The sequence below is a fragment of the Molothrus ater genome, chromosome 18, assembly GCF_012460135.2.
Source record: "Molothrus ater isolate BHLD 08-10-18 breed brown headed cowbird chromosome 18, BPBGC_Mater_1.1, whole genome shotgun sequence".
Classification (NCBI taxonomy): Eukaryota; Metazoa; Chordata; class Aves; order Passeriformes; family Icteridae; genus Molothrus; species Molothrus ater.
Window position 1 is genome coordinate 3,294,951 of NC_050495.2, and position 21,541 is coordinate 3,316,491.

General features: G+C 43.5%; 1 protein-coding gene across 1 annotated transcript in view; it reads left to right on the forward strand.

The window, feature by feature from the left end:
* Positions 1–15,557, forward strand: part of MLXIP (MLX interacting protein) — a 43,767-nt gene extending 28,210 nt beyond the window's left edge. The window contains exons 10-17 of the mRNA XM_036393288.1: positions 2,192–2,313; positions 3,038–3,224; positions 3,985–4,109; positions 6,578–6,676; positions 7,848–7,975; positions 8,965–9,088; positions 9,717–9,846; positions 10,328–15,557. Coding sequence (XP_036249181.1) covers positions 2,192–2,313; positions 3,038–3,224; positions 3,985–4,109; positions 6,578–6,676; positions 7,848–7,975; positions 8,965–9,088; positions 9,717–9,846; positions 10,328–10,449 — 1,037 coding nt within the window. The 3' untranslated portion in view covers positions 10,450–15,557. The remainder of the gene's footprint in view (positions 1–2,191; positions 2,314–3,037; positions 3,225–3,984; positions 4,110–6,577; positions 6,677–7,847; positions 7,976–8,964; positions 9,089–9,716; positions 9,847–10,327) is intronic.
* Positions 15,558–21,541: the final 5,984 nt, after the last annotated feature.

Below are 21,541 nucleotides of genomic sequence, written 5' to 3' on the forward strand. Positions count from 1 at the left end.
GCAGTCTGTTTTTAGACTTGTGCTGGCTGGGAGCCAAGTGACTTCAGCCACTTGAAATGTGCAACAATAATTCAAGAAAAAGCCTGCCTGGAGGAGTAATGTTAAACAGGCTTTACTGGGGAGTAGGTGTGTCTGCCAGGGCCTGACAGTGAGGTTACCCACCAAAGAGAAAAATCACTGTTCAGGAGAAGGGCAGACCCAAGATGGAATTCTGGGATGTCACTGAGATCAATTTGGTCCATGATTAGAGCACAAGGGTGTTAATGGCAGTGTTCCTATCTGCAGTGTGTTATAAACCAGCATTCCATGTACCTTCAGCAGTTGAGACATGCATTTCTCACCTAGTAAAGATTGTAGGCAACTCAGTTTCAGAAAGCCTTTGCTCCTGCTTTTCTCAGGCTTCCTGGGGTGTTCCTCACCCCACATATTACTTTCCTAGTGCTCCACCATCCACTTCTAGCCCATCACAACCAGTGGCTTTGTTTCTCATCTAGATTAATGGCATGTATTTGGGGATCACGGTGTTCCTAAACTACTGGGACATCAAGTTCAGGGGACAAATCCAAGAATTTATATAAATACTGGAGCTTTATTTTTGGAAACAGAATAAACATCAGTACTTGTAACTGAGGCATTTATGCCTGTAATTTGTGTTCAGGACAAACAAATCATCTCCTGACTGTAAAGCAAATTACATTATATCTTGTGTTAAAACCACTGTGTGATGTAAGGACCCAAAAACCTGTACAGATTGTCTCATTAGGTGCAAGACTTCACTGCTATCACTTCATGATAAATGTGCTGATTTGGAGAGGAAAGTCTGCAAAAGATGCATATGTAGGACAGAAACATGAATCATGTAAAGCGACTTGTAAATATTGTTGCTGGCTGCTGCAGGTCCCCAAATGTGGAAGTCAGAAAGGCCAAGCCTGTGCAGCAGCATTACTGCACTGGTAAGAGTAGGCTCTTGAGGTCAGTAGAGATGTCCCAGTCCAGCTGAACATCAGTGAACAGTGGAAAGGTTGTGATTCTAGCTTTAGATGTGGGAGTGCTCGAAGAACGAACGCCCTGTGTCAGTGACAGAGCCACGCAAGGGCTGGCACAAGGTTTGTGCAATCCCCAGGCCTCTCTCATGGAGGCTGTGCAGAAACTCCAGTTGAGTCAAAACACAGCTGGCAGGCAGAGGTGACACTGTCAGGGAGGGGACGTTGGATAACCCTGCACTGTCTCCCTGTCCTGCTGTGTGTGTCCTTTGGGGTCCTCATGCTGAACTGCAGAGGGGTGGCTTGGCAGGGGCTGGGCTGTGCTGACATTTCTCCTGCATCATGACTTTGTTTGTGCAAAGGAGAGCTGAACCAGTGCAGCCAAGAGTCAAGCCAAATATGTTTGGTTCATTTTTATCAAAACCCAGACAGAAGCTGTGTCTTTGCCTGATTCTTCCCTTAGTGACAGTTTAGGATGGTCAGTCATTTTCTGTAGAGACTGGGCAAGAACAATGTCAGCATGAATGCTGTGGTAGCAACTGCACATCTGCATTGGTTACGTGGAGATCTTCACAGATTCATGTGGAGACATTTGCTGCTATTCAGAATTACCTCTAGCTGCCTAAGCACTGCAGAACTCTTGGTTCTTTAGCATATTTTGTGGAATTTTGATGCTGATTCCCAATCATATTTGGTTGTCTTGTGGTTGTGTGTCATCTAAAGCAGCTATATAGCCAGATAGTGAAAGAAGCTGGTAGGCTGAAGTGCTGAGGGAAAGGATTTAAGACACATATGAGGAACCATGAGGTATTGAGTCATTGACCCCTCCTGGGTCAGCAGAGCAAGCCTGAGACCCCAAAGTGTGGATGGAAGAGAGCTGAAGATGGTCCTCTCCTGTCAAACCCAGCTCTGACAGAATGAAGACACTTTGTATCTCCCTGAATTACTACATACCTCTGTAAATTCACTGTGAAACAGTGACAGTCATTCTAGAAAACTCAGAAATAGCTGGAGTGTTGAAGTCCTTTGTACTAAGTTAAAGGGGTTGTGATTATTGGAAGACTGGTGGCATTTTATACTGCAGTGAAATAGTACCAAATAGATGCCTATTGATCCATGCCCATGTTATTGACAAGTTATTTCATACAAAATAATTTCCATCTTTTTTTTTGTATCATTAACTATTCTAACTGAATTGTGTTCTTCAGCTGCCTTTCAGGGACAGTCCAGAGCTGTGATTGTAACTCCAGCACCTTTAAAAAGAGAGGGGATTTTGACGCCAGCCACGTCTCAGTCTAATGTTGCAATTGCACCAGCTGGAATTGTCAGAGTAAGGAGAAGATAAAAAACAATTATATATTTGTTTTCTAGGCCTGTTATTTGCAAGTAGTCAGAGCCATAATGTGCTCAGGCGGGTAACGAGTCCAGTAAATCATCTGTTACCCAATGTATGCATTTGTGCATTCAGCATTATGTTTGCTTGTTTTTAATGTAGCCACTCCATGGGCTTGGAAGCACTTTATAGTCTTGACAGGCTCTGTCTCACACAACAGTAAGATTCCAAGGAGGCCTGTATTCACAGTGCTGTGGATGGGGATGGTTTGTGCTTTAACTGTGCAGAAGCTGGAAGGAGCCCATGGAGCTCACCTTTCCACTGCCATATTGGAAAATATGACTTGGGGATGTGAGTGGGTTTCCCCAATATGTTGTGTGCAGGAAGATGGAGATAGATTTTAGTATATTATGCTGTTGATGTGTTGTAATATTGCTTTAAGTTATGAAAGGATACTGGTCTCCTGCCAGAAGCCTGACTTTGGTGCCTGCCAATTCCTTATGTATTAACCCTTGTTTCATGTCATCAGATTGTTAATCATGTATTAATTTGCTACTTTTAGTGAAAGGCAAGGTAACAAATCTCTCTTTCTCTCTTTCTCTTTCTTAATCTCTCCCCCCACTTTGTCCTTTCTCTCATCCCTTCTCTCCCTCTGCCCCCACACTGCCCCTCCTGCTCTTTCTCTCTGTTTTCCTCTGTGCTGTCTCTGTGCTGTTCCCAGGCTCCCGGGGTGACGGAGTTCCGTAGTAACATTCTGGTTGGTCCAGCACAGCGAGCACCAAGTAGTCAACAAAGCCAGTCCACAGTCTCACATCTCTTTCCTCCTAGTGTAGTCCAAGATGTGTTGGTGAAAGGAGAGCACATCCCTTCCCACTGTAGCAGTTCACAAGTTCCCTCACCTACACCTAGTAAGTTAGAAAGCTGTAAGCATTCTCTCCCCTGCACATGGAAGTGTGTTTCTGTTGGGTAGGCAGGGTGTAAATGGGCCTTGAGGATCTCTGGATAATTATTGAAGGAAAAGCTTTTCAGGCCCTTCTACCCCACAGCTTCAGTTGCATCCAGTAGTTTCCAATTCTTGTCTTAAATGACTGTGCAGCATCCCCCCAAACTGTGATTTTGTGTTTCCTGTAAGTGGCTCCTTTCTAAAAGGATGTGCTGTCGTAGTCACCAAGAAATGAAAGGCATCTGTGTAGGAAGTTCTGAATAGGTTTGTTGTTCAGTATCATAGCTCTGATTTTGACTGGAGGATCTCAGACACAATCCTTGTAGGTAAGTGCAAAGACTCCTTTTGCATGTGCATCGGTGGAGTGTTCCCTGGGCTGGTTCTGGTGGTCAGTGGCTTGTAAGTGTCACCATCATGTCCCAGGCCTTTAGAGACAAATGGGGGAGCCCAGCAGGACAACGGAGTCACAGCCTGTGCATCCAACATGCCTTTGCTGAAAGATGTGTGTGAAAGGACTATTCCATCTTGCTATTCAGGATGTATCATGTGATATCCTGAGCTTTCCCAGCAGTCCTGATTTTCTCTAGCATGTGGTTGCTGCATCAAACAGTGTAATTTGGTTGCCGACTGCATTTCAGTTCAATTCTGAGTAGAAACTTCTCAGCAGTTGCATTTGCTACAGAAAGTTGTTTGTTAATGTGTCTTGTGTTTTTTCCTTTCTGAAGGCCGGGACTGTCAAAATTCAGGCCAGGCTTCCCCCTGCACCTCTGAGCAGAGCCCCAGTCCACAGTCTCCTCAGAACAGCTGCTCAGGAAAACCTGCCACTGACCCTGCTGTGGCTGCACTTAAGGTGTGTGTCCTTTCCTTTGAGGGGCTTTTCTTTGCCTTCATAGCTGCTTTTCTGTCCTGATGTCTGAGCATAGCTAGAGAAAGTTGTGCTTCAGGACAGTAGCATTGTGTGTCGAGCTTAGCTTGCTGCTGCCTCTGTGCTGCTCTGTGCAATCCAAAATGTCAGACTCTAATCTACTCTGCTCCTCAGGGATGTGTCACCAGAGGGGCCAGGCTTAGCTGTACCTCTGCAGGTCCTTATGGTCGTGACAGCAGCTCCTGCTGTGGCTCACAGGAGTGTTGTGACAGGTGTCAGTTTACTTGTCAAAGGTTTCAGGCTTAGTGTTCTAAACTGTGGCTTTTTGCCATTGCTCTGTTGGGGCTCGTCAGTCTGCAGGGCTCTGGCCATGGCTGGAGGGGAAGTTCTTGACCTGCTGAGTTATTACATGTCTCCAGTGATGCTGTGCTGCTCCACAGAGAAGCAGCTCCACAGACTCTATGAGTTACACCTGTAAAACCCCTCGAGAATCACTGGGGTAAGAACTCAGCGGTCTGGAGGTAGCACCGGAGTGCTGGTTGTACCTCACACACAAGCTGACCTTGTCAGAACACTTTCTGTGGTGGTATGAGAAACTTCTCCATGAAAACCCCATCAGAACAATCAGCTGTAACCCTCTCATTCATTCTGTTGTGGGAGGGAGCATTACTTAACAGTTCTGCAAGTGCCAGTCCCCTTCTGGCTTCTCTGGCTCTGTGTACCCTGTGAGTTGGTGGCAGTTTGGTTACTCTAGGGCACAAAGGTAAGTTTAACACCTACAGCCTGTGACTGAACTCAGGTCTAGATCTGTTGCAGAGGACAATCAAAACAGACCCTTGCTGACCATGCTGCAAGTTACTGATAAATCTGGCAGGGATTTGCTTGGCATGAGAGCTCACAAGCCATGGATGCAGCCTGTTCTGCTGCTAGAGAGTAAGGTAACAAAGGAACAAATTAGTAGGGCTGGCTGATGCTGGGAAAGTGGTCACTAGATGGAAAAGCAAAGACACAGCTTTACAGCCATGTAAACACACCTGCTCTGACAGGAATTGCTTTGGATATGTACTGTTAGTAACTCTTTTGCAAGAGAAACAGTGATATTTGCCAGGCTCCAGATGTATGTGCTTTTGTTCCTCTGTATTGTCAAGTTAGATTAAACAGTTCTGTATTGCTAGGTAACATGGTTATTTCAGTTTGGCAAAGCATGGAGTGCACTGGAAATCTCAGTTCTGCTCATGGACCTGCATTTTCTCTGGTTTTGGGCAACCATTTCACTGCTTTATTACATTGCTTTCCCCATTATAAAGTGGGGTGATGGTGAACTGCTGCCAGAAAGCCTCACTCTTCCAGGAATGGGTTCTCAAAGTGCAAACTCTGTTAGAGAAGTTCCTTCATCCCAGGTTTCCTGTGGCAGACTCCCAGGAAAAGGCAGTAATTGAGTGATGCAGCAATAGGAACAACGTGGGCTGCTGCTGCAAGAGGACTCAGAACAAAGAAATCCCTGGGCTGTTACAGTTTTGGTCTCTGCACCTCCTTCACACGCCTGGCACACACCTCTGTGTGGAGTGGGGATTTTCAGAGTCATATCTGGAGTCGTTTTGTTCCTTCCTGGATCCTTCTGTGTGTCCCTGCTGTAGCTGTGACACGTGTAACCATCCCAGGGCTGATCCCTGGCTGTTCCAGGCTCCAGCTGAGCTGGGCAGGAGCCACAGGGTGGCGATGTGGCCCCAGCTTTGGGAAGGGATCTGCCGGCTGCTTCTTTTGTCCTCGGCAGCTCAGAGGCCTTGGAATAATCTGGTATTCCCAGTGCCCAAGCAGAAACTAGAGCTCCTTTTATTTTCTTTCTGTTGGCACCAACCTCGGGAGCTCCTGTCAGTGTTTAGGTAGCTCCCAGCCCTGGGATCCAGGGGCTGCAGAATCCTCCTGTGCCTAAAAAGTCCTGCCAGTTGTTTTCTTTGTTACTGATTGAAAGGTATTTCTACCACAGCCTGGACCAGTTCTGGGTCTACTGATCTTTTTTCTTTTGTTAATATAAATCCTAAATATTTTACTTCCTGATGACGCAGCTTAGAAAGATGTGTAGGGTGTCCTTTACTTTCTGCTAAAGCACTCCACAGACAAATGGTATCTTTCAAACATTGTGTGCCTTGCTGGCAAGTAACAAATCATGTGCATATTGTACAAGCCTAGAACCTCCAGGTAATATAATATCTTTCATATTTTCTCCTTGCCATTCTGGCATGTGATGCTTAAAATAGGTGCAGATGCCAGAGGCAGGTTGGTCCACAAACACACTGTCAGTTCATTATTAAGATTCTGGAGAGTCGTTCCAGGGGAGGCTGTGAATGCCAACAAGTCAACAAAAATGACACTGAATTTGAGGAGCTGAAATAGTCATAGCAGTAGAACAGTAAAGGACAACAGCACAGACTGAGCTGATTTTATTTGTGCAGAATCGAAGGATGAGGCATCTTTCAGAACAAAAACGAAGGTCTAATATCAAGATTGGTTTCAGTGCTCTGAACAGCTTGGTGTCAGCCAACTCCAAGTCGGTAAGTACTGCAGCAGCACTTACAGTTTGATGTGAAATGTAAGAAGGAGCCATTCTCGAAGTCTTGTTAATAAATGTAGTGATTTCACTGCTGAGTGGTCAGCTGAGCACAGCAGAGAACACACTGCTGGAACACAGCAGTGAGCAGAGGTGGAATGGGAAAGCTCAGGTAAATTCCTAGGATTTCCTACACCATTGAGATCTCTGCCTCCCAGCATGGTCAGTTGAGATGATTTGGAAAATCTCACTAGGACTCTTTACACCACCCAGCTGTCTTTAAGAATCAGGGTCTTTTTGTCCCACTTTCACCTGTCACTTGTGCTTGGGTTCACAGAGAAAAAAATTCTGAACTGATTTCTCATTGTCCAATGACTTTGTGCAGATGAAAAACTTACTCTGGCTACACCAGTCAACTTAGTTCACTGAATTGAAATACAAATATATCTGCACAACAAAATTTTTAGTGTCCTTTAAATACCAGCAGCTTTGAAACATGCAAAATATGAAAGCTTTTTGTGCAACATGTTGATTTGTTTTTATAATTTTTACAGTTTCAGAAATTTAGGTGATATGTTGCCAGAATTTCACTTCCTGGCTTGAATAGCCTATTTGAAGGGAAGTCCTTTTTGAAAACTCAGCTTTACTGAAATGTCTGGTTATTTTATTTCTCAAGTACAGATTTTTAATTGGTTCCTCCAAACTGAAGAATATTATTATCTCCTTTGATGGGTCCTTCTGTTTAATAACTTCAGGTTTCCCAAACTAAATAATTTATATTATCAACTTAAAGCAGCGCTTCTACCAGCACTATAAATCTGTCTGGAGATGTAGCACATACTTCACTACTTAAGTAAAACTGTAAATATTTTTAAGAGGACAGATAATGAAATAAAACATTTTAAATTATTAAAATACTTCTTTCAACAAAGTAGCAGAAATGTAATTTATGGAAGAAGACAACCCCTACAGCCACATTTCTTTGTACTGGAGTTTGAAGAGGATTCAGAGAAATGCAGAGTTGAGTATCTGAAGTGTTTTGCTCTGCCTGACCCTGTGCTTTTACACACAGTGAAGAAAAATTAAAAGGTGCTGGAGTGCAGGTTAGGAGGACAAACTCCTCATGAACCTCGGGTTGTTGCAGGAGTTGAGCTGTGTGTCTGTGTTTGGCCTAGATCAGCCACGCCATCACACTCCAGAAGACAGTGGAATACATCGCCAAGCTGCAGCAGGAGAGGAGCCAGATGCAGGAGGAGACCAGGCGGCTCCGGGAGGAAATCGAGGAGCTGAACGCCACCATCCTGTGAGAACGGGGAACTCCCAGGGACAGAGCAGCAGCCCCAGTGGTGCCGAACAGCAGGGAGGGTGTGCTCAGTGCCACAGCAGGGAGCAGATGGGTGTTGGACAGAGCAGAGCTGCTGTGGGGTGGGCACTGGTGCAAACTGGGTGGATTTTCAGCAAGCTCTGAGCACAGAATGTACGACAGTGGCAGCATCAGGGAGGATGTGTCAGAATAGTTCTGAGAAGAATTCAGCGAGGATGTTTTTATTAAGCTCATTGGTGATTGAGCTCTCACTCTTCACAATGGCTCTGCTGCAGTTTTCTTCTCAAATGCAGTCAGTTTTTATAGAATATTGTGATTGAGTACATAAGACGCAGAACTTGGGCTCTGGAAGTTTGCCACTGGCTGAACATAATTGATAAATGCACCTTCCCAGTGCCTCAGTTTGGTCTGTGGGTTTATGATGATGTGCTATTGCAAAGCACGTTGAGAACTGCAGTGGCTTTACTTCCATCTGCAGAAGTTTTGGGCTTAGGCATGATGTTAAAATTAGCAGTAAATCAAAATATTTTTATTTTTCTTGCAAAATATAATGAAGTCTGCTTGGTTTTGTTTTAAATGGGTCTGTTTTATAAGAACATCTGTTACATCTTCTTCTGTAACATTGCTTAGGAGTAACTGTAAATTTTTCCTTGACTCCTAATGTGCCTTGTCCTTAAGGGATGCCCAAAATTACTTTGTTCTATGCTATACTTTGTTTTCAGTTTTGTTGTTTGTAACCAGAAGTTTTTGTAGCAGCTTGATAAATCACTTTGCTGCATGAATATAGACAAAGTTGTTGGGAAAACAGTTTTTATTCCTAACTGGAGCAGTTACACTCTGGGGGGATCATGCCCTGGGAAGCCCCTCCAGCAGAGATAACAGGAATACACATTTTCTCCTGCTGCAGTTTAGTCTGGAAGGGCAATGTGTCCTTTTTGGTGAGACTCTGACTCCAAACATCTTCTCAGTTCTTGCCAGCAGCAGCTCCCTGCTACCGGGGTTCCCGTAACGCGGCAGAGGTTTGACCACATGAGGAAGATGTTTGATGAGTACGTGAGAAGCAGGACCCTGCAGAACTGGAAGTTTTGGATTGTATCCTTTTATACCAACCCATTGAACCTGGGCTTTGGTACTGGTAGTTTTAGAGCCAAGAACTTGGGATTCTGATATTGTGACTTAAAGCCAAGTTAATTAAATAGCAAACGTCCTCAGTTTTTATCTGCATCTCTGTGTGGGTATGGATTCTTGCAGACCTTGCTCACCTCAACATGTGGGAGGTAACTGCAAAGTAAAATGCAATACAGAGGCAAGGTTTTCATGCCAGGTTATTGTACTGCAAGAAATCTTTTGTGGGCTCTGCTGTAACTGCAGCTCTAGTTGCCTTTTGGGAAATGTACATAGACAATAGCAAAGATTTCAGGGGAAGAAAAATTACAGTTACAGAGGCTGTTCAAAAACTTCCACATCCCTTTTCCTTTTTTCCTCTTCAGGTCTGCGTGGAGGAATTTTGCAAAATATAGTGAATATCACTAGGAACTAAGGTTCAATTTTTTTCTCAGTCTTAGTGTTAAGATATTTTAAAATACAATTATTTCAGCATTGCAATCCCTCTGGCAGTTGAAGTCATTTAGAAATCCAGTGTTTTCTCTGCCATAGCCTTTCCCATAGAATGTTTTGAACTCCCCCTTTGTTGCCTCCCTTAACATTTGATGGTTTGCAGTTCAGCATTATTATAAAGCCATTGTTTGAGTCCTTCAATGGGATGGTTTCCACAACAAGCTTTAAGGATCTGAACGAAACTGCACTGGCCTGGTTGGATCAGCACTGTTCTCTTCCTGTTCTAAGGCCAAGTAAGTGAGTTCCCATCCAGCAGCTCTTCAGATCACAGAAAGTAAGATAGAACAGCATTTCTTAAAAGTCAGAGTATGACAAAGAAAGCACATGATGCTGAATGTGGCTTTCGCTTCCTTTTTGTTAGCTCAGTGAAAAAATAAGAGCCTCTTCTGACTGTGAAGACAGAAAAAAAAATTGTTGAATACACCAGAATTTAAACAGTCTTTAACTACACTTAAATTTCAAAAGCTTGGCTCTAGTTGGAGTATGTTTGGCAGTGTGATTTATCTCATAATGAGGGAAGACCTCTGAGATTTGTATTTAGCTTTGGAGTGACCTTCTGTTTGGGCATCACTGCTTGATCCATTCCCTCTTGCCTTTGACAAGTATTTAATTTACATTTATAGCTGTCAAGGGGGGCTCTGTTTTGCAGAGGAGAGATCAGTCAGATTAATAGCTTTTCCTGATGCTTTCCTGCCTTTTGTTTTGTTTTCCTAGTGGTGCTGAACACCCTGAGGCAGCTGAGCAGGAGCACCTCGATCCTGTCGGACCCGCAGCGGCTGCCGGAGCAGGCGCGCGAGGCCGCGGCGAAGGTGAACAAGAGAGCTGGGGACACCTAACAACCAAAGACACTGAGGTGCTTGTCCCAGGGGTGGAGACCCTGCCAGGCCCTGCCTGCCCAGGCTCCTCCAGTCAGTGCACTTTAGAAAGGATTCTCTCCATCACCAGAGACATTGTTCAGGGCACCTGGCCCTGCCTTGAGAAGAGGTGCAGGTGATGCAGCGTTGTCAGAACGTTTGGGTTCCTCTCCAGTGCTGTGCTGTGCTCTGTCAGTGAGAAAAAAACACCATGCTCAGGTAAACTCAGCAGGTTTGAGCCCTGCAGGCAGCAATAGATCTCCATCAATGCATCCTTATGCAACTAATGGAACGCCCTCAGTTCTCTGAAGTGTAAATCCTGTATGCCAAGGAATGTGCTCTTCAAGGGGAAAAAATACTTCTGATTTCATGAAGCAAAATGTGCTTTTTATTTTGTTCTCTGGTATTTGGTTCCATGTGTTTTACTTGAATAGTGAAAATTGTTAAACAGGATCATATGAAAAACCAAAGGAGAAGAAAAATCTGTCAGTGATGTCAACTCATGGCAAAAATACTAGAATTAAAATCTCAGGCTTTGTTTTGTGTATTTTTATTTTAATGAGTGTATCATTGCATTTGATCAGTTTCAAGATGTGCTTTATTTTCTAGTAAATAAAGTAGCTGATTTTTATTTTTTTTATATAGCAGGCTGTGCAGTAAGTGCAAGAAAGCAGTTTTAGATAGTATAAATTCTGCAGTTAGGATAAATGCATGAATTTATATCAGTTTAATCAGTTAACTGTTTTCTTGCACTCTGCACAGTTCAGCTGCCATCCTCACAAAATGTGCACATATAAAACACATCCATAGGTAAATGTAGTAGCACTTCAGAGACAAGAATTGAGTTTGTAATGTTAAAAAATTGGCTTTTTTATTATTTCAGAAGCTATATCAAACCACACAGACTTGCAGTCAGTTCTTTGCTTCTTTGTCTTTTTTTGCTTCTTCTTTTTGCCTTCTGTCTGAAAAACCTGAAGGACTTTATAGGCCTGGTCTGTATGGGAAGGTTCTGTTCAAGATGAATTATAGAACATGTAAAAATAAGTTTAAAACTCAAAATACTGCATAATATTTTTCTTTGACAATCTCAGCACATCCTGTGCTCTGCTGCAGGTAAACTGAGTCCCGTTCCAGCAGTGATTGTCCATCCTGGGACAGCACTGGGATGTTCATTCCTGCTGATTGTTCGTAGTCTGGATGATCCCATGACCCTTGTAATTCCACTCATGACTTGATCCTGGTTGTTCAGAGCTCTGCAAAGGTGGGAACACCTCCCTTGAGCAGTTTTCTCCCAGTTCCAAGGGCAGGCTGGAGGTGCTGTGCAGCCTCCCACAGTGGGAAAATGAGGAATAACTGGAGCCCTTGGGGGCTGCACACTCTGAAATGGGCTCAGTAGGTTCTCCTTGGGGAAAGGAGCTTTTCTCAGCATTGTCCCCAATCTCCTGCACTTGGTGGGCCAGAGTTTGGAAGGAAACCATGGGCCTGGGGACTAGGGCTGAGCACAGGTGGAGGTTTTGGTCTTGTTTCTCCTTTGTCCTGAGTTCTTGCAGCTAATGGCTTTTCTTGCAGAGCTCCCTCTGTGAGAGCAGCACTGTAGGAAGGACAAGGCACAAAAGGTGAGCCCCTCCCTGCGTGGAGGGACTGAGGACTGAAGGGGAAGGCAGAATGGCAATTTTGTACCAACACAGCTTCCTCTGTGCAGGCTGTGTTGGGGGACATGCTTTTCTTTCTCTTCTTTTACAGTAGATTTGACAAATTATTTGAAGTTTGTGGCACATGAGAAAACCTGTGTCCCTGTCACAGAAGCAACAAAATTTCAAGTCTCAGCCAAGGAATGGTGTGTAAAGGTTGTCATAGTAATTAAATAGTGAGTAGAATTTCTGGAGGGATCCATTCCCAGATCTTTCATTTTGTGGTAATCAGTTAAGCAATATTCTTTTGGATACATCTGGGTAAGAAGTGTTAAATAAGTAAATAATTTTTTGAATCAGTGCTTTCAATCCTCCTGTTTTTATCACTGGTTGTGAATTTGACTCCAGTAAAATCATTTTACACTGTGATGAGCTGGGGATGTCCTTTATGTCCTTTCCATGGAAAGGACCTCACTGTCTGTTAAGAACATGTGTGGGTTTCTAGCAAGAAAGCAGCAGGCACATTGTCCAAGAGTTTTTGCTGACCTTTTCAGATGAGCAGATTCTCTAATGCCTCCCCTGCTTGTCAGCAGTGATGGTGTGTGATTTTCACCATTTCTGGTATCGATGGCGTGGGAGTTCTGTCCCAACAATCACAGTGCAGTACAATCATCCTTCAGAGCCCAGGGGGATCTGAGAACTGAGACCCTGACATCCCATACCTCACTGGATGGATTGGAAACTGAAAGCAACCTTAAGGGAACAGCAGAGGTAATTCACCTGAACTGCCAGAAACTTTGTCCATTCTCAGTTTTGATGTGGATGGAAAACTCATCCATCAGATTGCACCATGAGCTGGTTACAATTGGAGGGGAAGTGCTTGTTTAACAAATTGGGGTGTAGAAACAAACTCAAAGCACTATTAAAAACCTGCAAATCTTAAAGAGAAAAAAATTAAGTATTTCTTACTTAGGCAAGAGTGTAGGAGGGAGGAAAGGAAAAGTGAAAAGATACTTTCCACTAGTGCAATTACCAGAAATGATGTGGCTGCTCTTTGGAGCAGTGATTCAATATGTTCTTGTCACCTTGTTATTGCAGATCAGAATTCTTTTATCAGTCAGCCTTTTGAGGAGAGTGATTTCACTTCATTTGGAAACACAGGAGGAAAAAAGCTGGTTTATGTCTCACATCTGAACAGTAGAACCACTAAAGATTGGTATGGAAAGAGATGGACCATGTATGTATTAGTTCCTGCATAGTTTTCCACTTTGATTTATGTTTAAACACCTTAGTTTTTCTTTCTTACCCATGGAGGAATTTAAATACTTTATTTTTTTCAAAGTTTTGTAATTTAAGCACTCAGATTTCCTCAGTGTCACCAAAGTAAGCAAGCCAAACACACAGTGCCTAAAGTCTGCACAGAATTGCAGGTGCTTCACATCTGTCTGGTGCTAAACTTTTGGAGAACCCCATATAACTGAATACAAGTTGTATTCTGTCAAATCCAACATGTTTCACTCAGTAAAGGAGTGGCTAAATAACTTCTTTATGGCCTGTGATATGCACAAAGTCAAAATGGGATTGTCTGCTGGTTCCTTCTGACCTCAAATTGTATTAATTGGAATATTGTAGATGGCCCCACCCCAAAGACAAATTCTGGAGGACTGGGGCATTATCTGCTGTAGTTTTTACCTTGTATTGAAGTTGTTGGCCTCCTTTTAGCAGGAGTAGTAAGGGGTGAAGGTCCAGGAGCAAACTAGAATTGAAGCAATTTCTGAGGAGGAGGATCAGAGACAGGTGCACACTTCACCATGACAGTCTGATCTCTGCACAAAACCAAAAGATTCTTGGTTAATGCCATTTGACCTGACTGGAATGTTCTTCCATGCTTTTCAAGACCCCTGGGGAGGGATTCCTTGAAGGTGGGGGCTACCAGAATGTTTCCATCTGTGCCTTAGATCTTGGTGTCCTGTGTGCATTTGATTAATCATAAGTCATCCATTGTTCCCCCTAAAATGATGCTGTGTGGAAAATTCAGAGAATGGAGGAAGTGGGGCTTCCCTGGCTTTTTAGAGGGTTTTATCTGTGTGGCATTACTGTGACTCTTTCAGACTGAGGTTGTGAGTAACTGTTTCTATGTTTGGAAAAAATTGCATTTTCCTTGTTGAATCCGCCCCTCTCCACTGCCATGTGCAGGAACACTTGTGCACACATGGACATCATCTCTGCTCTTCCAAACCCAGCAAACAGGCAAGGCCTTCAACCTCTACATCTGAGATAGAAAAAGATGTCTTTGAAAAGACAAAGGGCTGTCAAATGTATTGGCAACCTGCATCCCTTTGTATCTTCAGGGTTTTTTTACATTCCTCTGTGTGTGTTTGTGTTCACATGTGGTAGAAGGGACAGGGACAGGTAAATTTAGTTTTGTTGGCTTTTAAAGCCCAAAACTCCTAAAAAGGAGTTTGAGAACAGGAGAGGGAAGCTCACTGCAGAAATGTTCAGTAAGATAACGCTTACTTGAAGGTTGTTTCACTTTCTCAGTTTCTGGAGTGGATAATTCTTGCCTTGATGTTGTCAGCTAGAAAGTACTGCTGAAAATTGAATGGGTTTTTCACTGTTTTCTCCTTTTTCTTTCTATATTTTTTTTGGTTCCTTCCCACCTTTATTGCATGGAAAACCACCAAAAAACAAAAGGCTGATGACATCCAGTTCAGGTTCTTTAGGGATTCAGTCACACCAGTCTGGAGGACTGTGGACAATTGTTGATAACTTCTAGGAGTTTTTTAAATTAGGTGAGACATCAGGAGTTTTTCTGTTACTCCTCAATTCATACACTTGAGTTGCAGAGGAGATTACTTGGTTTGGGTTTTGTTTTTGTTTTTTTTTTTGATATATTTCCCACAACATCAGTTAAAGTTTTCTTTGGTTTCATTCTTGGTTGGATTTTCTGCCCCTATACTGTGTAGAGCAGAAGTGGTAGAACCAAACTGTAGCTTTATCTGTAGAACTTGAGTTCTTCAGTTACAATTACAGGAACTTCAGTTACAATGAAACACACCTTTGGTATATAATGGAATTAATTTCTAGCCACTGTCTGAACTTTTTATATCTGAACTTTTCCAACATGAATAAGGTTTTCAGTCAAAAGAGATCAATGTTATGAGCAAGGCTTTTAACAATGCAGTGAATAAATAGATTGTTTTCTTCTTCTAACCTTGTATTTAAATGTGTTTTAAGTGAATGGAATTCATTCTTGTTAAGAAATAATGACAAAAAAAAAAGCTTGAAGGTGTGAGGACTTCAGGTTGTGCTCTTGCTTTGCTTAGGTTTCCTGTTCTGTTGCATGACAACTTCTGTTGTGCTGTTGATATGTAGCACTTTTCAGTAGGTCTGTTAAATTGTGCAATGCATTTTTTTATATTTACAACCAAAACAATAAAGGATATTTTTTGGAAGAAATTGGTTTTAATGCCTTTCTTTTCTGACTGGAGGTGAGGAAATGGTAAGCAGAATTATTCCTGGACCAGGGTTGGCACCTTGGCATCTTTTTTGCAGCTCTAAAAGGTGACAAGAGCTCATTGCCCTGTGAACAGTGCTGGAGTTACCTTTGGATCCGTGTGTTTGGCATTCCCAGAGCAGGGCTCTGTATTCTCTGTGGAGTTTTGGGATTGATGTTGGTGTTAGGCACTGAGCTGCTTAAATCCATTTAAAAATGAAATTAATAAATCTGCCTTTAATGACTGACTTTTGTTTTTCTCTGGTAGGACACTCCAGCTCTCTGTGCTTCAGTTGTCTCCTCCCTGGCATTTTGGATTTTCTTGCCTAGTGGAAGCAGCAGTGAGGCTCTAGTTGAAGTGAAAGGTAATAGAAGAGTGAAAAGAAGGATTTTATTTTAAAATCACCGCACAAGAGTTTGTGCTGGTTGATGTTATCCTTGTGATTGGTGCTTTTGATTTGATATTTCTCATGAGAACTTCTCATGAGTCAGGCCTGCGGTTCCAGGAGGTACAGCAGGGTTCAAAAACCCTGCATTTAATTTTTCAGAAATCACAAACTTGATCTCAAATAAAGCAGATTGGTGGGAGTGGAGAGCAGTGCTATTTCAACAGTGATAAACCAACTCTTCAGCCTGCCTTCACTCTTGACCAAGCACTACAGATGCCAGAGTTATTGCAGTGATGCTATCAAAGCTCTCTGGGAGGAAGCTGTGGCTGCAGAGCACTGTTTCTGTATTACTGATTTAGTGGTGATTTCAGGGAGGCTGCTGTAACTTCAGCTGAGGTGCCAGAAGAGTTTGTGAAGTGGTTTCTTTTTGTGGCTGGCACTGCTAATCCTTCAACACTGCCAAAAGTGGACCTACACTTGCTCTGTGGAAATGATGCCAAATGAAATCACTGCTGTAAGTGATTTCACAGCCCAGGGCTCTCTTTATTTCTAAAGGAATGGAATGGAATGCTCGCTATATTTTTATTTATTTATTTTAACCTATATTTTCCCTCAGGAGCTCATCTCTGCACTTTCTCCAGGAGATGGGCAGACAAGGAATGGTTATTTGGGTGCTGGGGAAGCTCCCTGTGTGCAAACCCAGAAGAGCCCCTGTTGTCATCCAGACAGATAACATCAGAGCAAGGTGTGTGTGTCACACCCCCAAAGCTTTTCCACCACCAAATGGAAACAAACCCAGGAAAGATGAGACTCATCACATCCCTGGGTCCTGCTGCTCCTTTCTGACACTCCTTAAGAGCCCATCTGTGCCTCCTCCATCCAAACCCTTCATTCCTCACAGGCCTCAAAAGTTTTGTTTTCGACCAGGATAAAAGGGGAACTGCATGTCAGGAGATCTTTGCTGGTGACCAGATCATGATCACAGCAGAGATGCTCCCTGTGGCACAGGTGTATCCCCCAGTGCAGCCCTTCAGGGCTGGGGAGGATTTATGTGAGCCTGGTAACCCTGCACCAGGAAGGCCACAGGGCTGCAGGTGTGGGGCTGGTGCCTTTTCCTCTCTGCAGTGACTGTCTGAGTGTTCCCCCTGGGGAAGAAAACTCCTCTGTCTCAGGTAGCTCTGAGTGTTCCCCCTGGGGAAGAAAACTCCTCTGTCTCAGGTAGCTCTGAGTGTTCCCCCTGAAGAAGAAAACTCCTCTGTCTCAGGTAGCTCTGAGTGTTCCCCCTGAGGAAGAAAACTCCTCTGTCTCAGGTAGCTCTGAGTGTTCCCTCTGGAGAAGAAAACTCTTCTGTCTCAGGTAGCTCTTCCCATGACGTTTGGACAGACCTTCTGACTCACTTTGACATCTCAGCACTGCTGAGGAAACATTTCCCTTTCTAGGGAAAACACTTTTGTTGAGCTATTTATATCTTCAGAAGGTGAAACAAAAGCCATGCATGGGAGAGGAAACCACAGGGAGCAGCCCTGTATAATCCTCTGGTTCAGCAAGGCTGAAGTGGTTTGTGTCAGTCCTTCACAGGGGTGATGTTTAACCCTCGGGCTGTGACTGTTTTCCTCCTCTGAGAGGTTTGCTGACCCCACCTGAAAAGGTCAGGCAGGTGTTGACTCAGCCTTGGGGATCAGCACAACCCCAGGCAGTGATTTTTTTTTTTTTTCAACTACTCTTCTTTCTCTATTGAAAATGAGGGATAGGAGGTTGAGGTTTTACCTTCTTCATGTCATCACTATGTGACATCTCCACAGTTGTGTCTGAAATGGGCCCTGTTTGGGAGGAATTCTTCCCCTGGCTCCAGCAAGGAGCTTGGTCCCTCAGCTCCTCTTGGGAAACTTGAGTGCTTTTCTAGGATCCCCCCTCAGACTTCTGGGGGGCTGGCAGTGTAACTCAGTTGATATCAAACCCACTTTTCCTGGAGAAGTTTGAGCAGACCAAGGCCAGTGCAAAATATATTGTAGAAAAGAATTCGTAAAAAAGAATCCAGCAATATTTGTTTTATTTAATATTTTAATTAAGTTCCAGTTTCTATCCAAGGGTGGTAACAGGAAATTAGTAAAACCATTCATCTACTACATAGCAAATAGATCCTTCTCAGTATTAAAATATAAGAGTTTAAAATATGAATAAATAAATATATAAACTAATTGCTTAAATATATTTATAAAAATAGATGTGTTATATAAATTCATAAATAAAATTCCCTAGTAGAGAGAGAAGTACAAGATCAGCCTGCTGACAATCAACTTTTCTTTTGAAAAACAACTGCAAGATAAAAATATAAATAACATTAAAATTACTGAAAATATACTTCGTTTATATATGTCAGGACTAGTTAATTAAATTACCTTGACTCACGTTAGTCTGTCCTTATTATATGCTGTTGCAAATAAGACAATATAAATAGTTTTATAATAAATACATTCAATAACACATTCATGCTTTAAATATTAAATTAAACTGGATTATATAGTTAGAGAGAATAGCAAGTATATTATCAATGTCATCAAACTGATCCCATAACCCCTGGTAGGTCTCATTTCCAGAGACCTCTCTTCAAGTTATTTTTTCATCCTGGCACATCAAGCTGCTGCTGTGGAGTACAGCTTTCCCGTGAGCTGCATGATGTCCTCGTATTTCTTTAGCACCCACCAGATGTAGGTTTTTGTGTCTGCCTGGCCCATGCTGTGGCCCTGGGGCTGCAGCTGGGGCAGGTGCTGGCTGCTGCAGGTGTAGAAGGCAGTGCCCTGGCTCAGTGTGGTGCCCAGCTGGTTGAGGTTGGCCTGGACCAGACCCTTGGAGCTCTCGGTGCAGAAGGTTTCTATGTCACCTCCCAGGCTTTTCAGAGCGTCCTGGATGTGGTGCAAAGCACAGCAGTTTGCCTGGAAAGCTGGACAGGTGGGTATTCTGTCTGCCATGTCTCTGGCCTTGGACTCAACTGTCCAGGGCTCAGGGTGGAATGTTGCAGAGATACATTTGTTCTGTGGGGAAGGAAGAGGAGAGAGAAATTGTTAAATTGTTGATCCTTTGGTTTCCCTTTCTCATTTGTGTACCCCTTTGTGGGGTTTTTGGTTGTGTTTCAATCTTGTATTAACCCCTCCATCCCTCTGATCAAGCAGGCATTGCACAGAGTTTGCAGATTCCTGTGCATTGCTTGCCTTGGGTCTCAGCTTTTCTAAACCTTGGGTTCTATTCTTTGCTGTAGGGGCAAAATTTGCCTATTCCAGAGATCTGGTTTGGCCTTTGTGAGTTTCCATCGGTTTTGGCAGAGGTGGTTTTGATTTCAAAAATGAATTCAGAGGAAATGCCAATGTTGATTTTTATCAACATATTCTTGGGAACACAGTCCCAGGAACTGAACTTTGTCTGAGGCATTAGCACCTGGGTTCAGTGATTGTGTTTCCTTTCTAAGGAAAGGATAGGTGAGCAGGATTTTTGGCAGAAGTGCTCAAGCACTAGGGTCAGACTGAAGGGCAAAGCAATTCTCACCACATTTCCAGTGATCTGACTAAATTCCTGCAAGAAGATGCCCAGGGGACTCAAGAGACTGAGAAGGAGCACTGGGAATCAGGAAGATCCCAGCAGGCAGTGACCTGAGGCAAAGTCACCCAAGCTCTCTGCAGCTGCCCTTGCTCCAACTGCCCTGAAATAACACAATAACACTTTCCTTCTTGCATGGAATGCAGAGAACAGCTGCTTTAGGTTTTAACCCAAATACTTCTTTTCTGGTGGTCTTTCTAATGTTTTCTAATAATTCAAGAAAACATTAGACAGACATAGGCACAGCACATGGAAAAGGGTGCACTTACATAGAATTCAAACAACTCGTGTGCTTTCTGTTGTATTACTGATGCATAGGTTGGTATCTCTGTAGTGAAATGATTCTGCCTCTGGCCTGTAGTCACTCTTCTTTCTGATGTCTCTGTCGGTGCCATGGAGCCCAAAGGAACCAGTAAACAGAAGAGGAAGATTGCAAACCTGTTGATCTCTGCATTCAGATGAAGAGAGGAAACCAAAAAGAAAGAGAGAACACAATGATTAGTCTCAATCTTCTGCATAGCTTTTTGCAATTTTTTTTTAATAGTTTTGTGCAAGGTGATACATTTTTAAAGCATACAGGCATGAAGTGGCTGAGCTAGAGATGAGCATCAGCCAGGACAACCTTACAGCCTGTAGCAAGGGTAAGTCACACCCACCTGCTCTGCATTCCATGGCGGGATGGGACAGCAGTGGCTTGGCTGGGAGCTGGCCTTGGAGCTGGTTCTGGAGCTTCTGCCTGCCTGGAGTGCTGTGGATGGGGCCAGCCAGGCTGCATTTAAGTGCTGTGGAGTCCTGCGTCAGTGGCTCCCCCACAGTATATTTTTTTTTTTTTTTGCCAGTGATAATTCGGGGGTTTTTTTCTTTTTTGAAAGATTACATCAAAAGTTGATTCAAATGTGTCTTCACTGATTGTGATCTACGTGCACAGTTTCAAACTGACATAGAGGGTGTCCTGTGTCATCTCTTTGAGCTTGCCTTGGCCATCCCATCTGAATCCTCGGGCTCTCCAAAGTGTGGGATTTAGAACATAAACTCTTGTTTTATTTATAAAGGTGGTTGGAAGTACGTTACTGCTGCCCAAAGCCATTGCTTCTCCTGCAGAGTCAGTGTAAGAGTGGGCCAATGAAAAACATTGTGTGCAAGGTAGGTCAGGCCTCCAGTTCCATGTATAAATCCTTCTGCTGGATGCCTGTAAGACCCTGTTCCCAAGGAATGCTCAGGATCCCCCCTTCCCATCCCTGTTGCCCATCTCTCCAGCTCCCCTGAGGTTGTTTTCTACTTCTGGTAACCAAATGCAGGAAATTCTCATACACACCAAAATAGTAGGTGCTAAGTAATGCCAAGGAAGAGATGAGTTGCCATGGCCTATGGAAAGGACAGTTCTGGCAGACACTTCTTTATTTGTGGGTTTCATTATTATTTGGTGGGAAAATGGAGACACAGAGAGAGAAAGATGTTTCTTTGTGCGTGATGTTCTTTAGGAATGTCCCTACAAAGGCAGTGGTGGGTACAGATGGCTCCTTTCAGGCAGAAGGGTGATCTTGGAAGGTTTCTTTGGAAGCACCCAACCTGCAGAGATGCAGGTGGTCAGTGGCCCACAGGAAGATCTGTGGAAGGTGCAGGAGCTTGTACATAAAAGATGCCACTGGGCACTGCCAGCCCCCTTCCAGCTCTCCCAGATGGGCACAGCCATGGAGTACTGGGCTCTGGTCTTCCCCCAAGAGCAGGAGTATCTCTTTGTGCAGCACTGAAAGCAATGGGGCCAAGTTAATTTAAATAGTGATGCAAATAAAAGAAGCAGAATTTTTGCAGCTTCGCTGTTCCACAAACACAATTCAACCACTGGTAATTTTCTTTCAAAGACTTTCAGAAGATTTTACTTCATTTTCTCCTACGGACAGCACTTTACCTGGTTATTCCACTCCAGGACATGCCGTTATCTCATAGCCTGTACAAGCTGTACACCT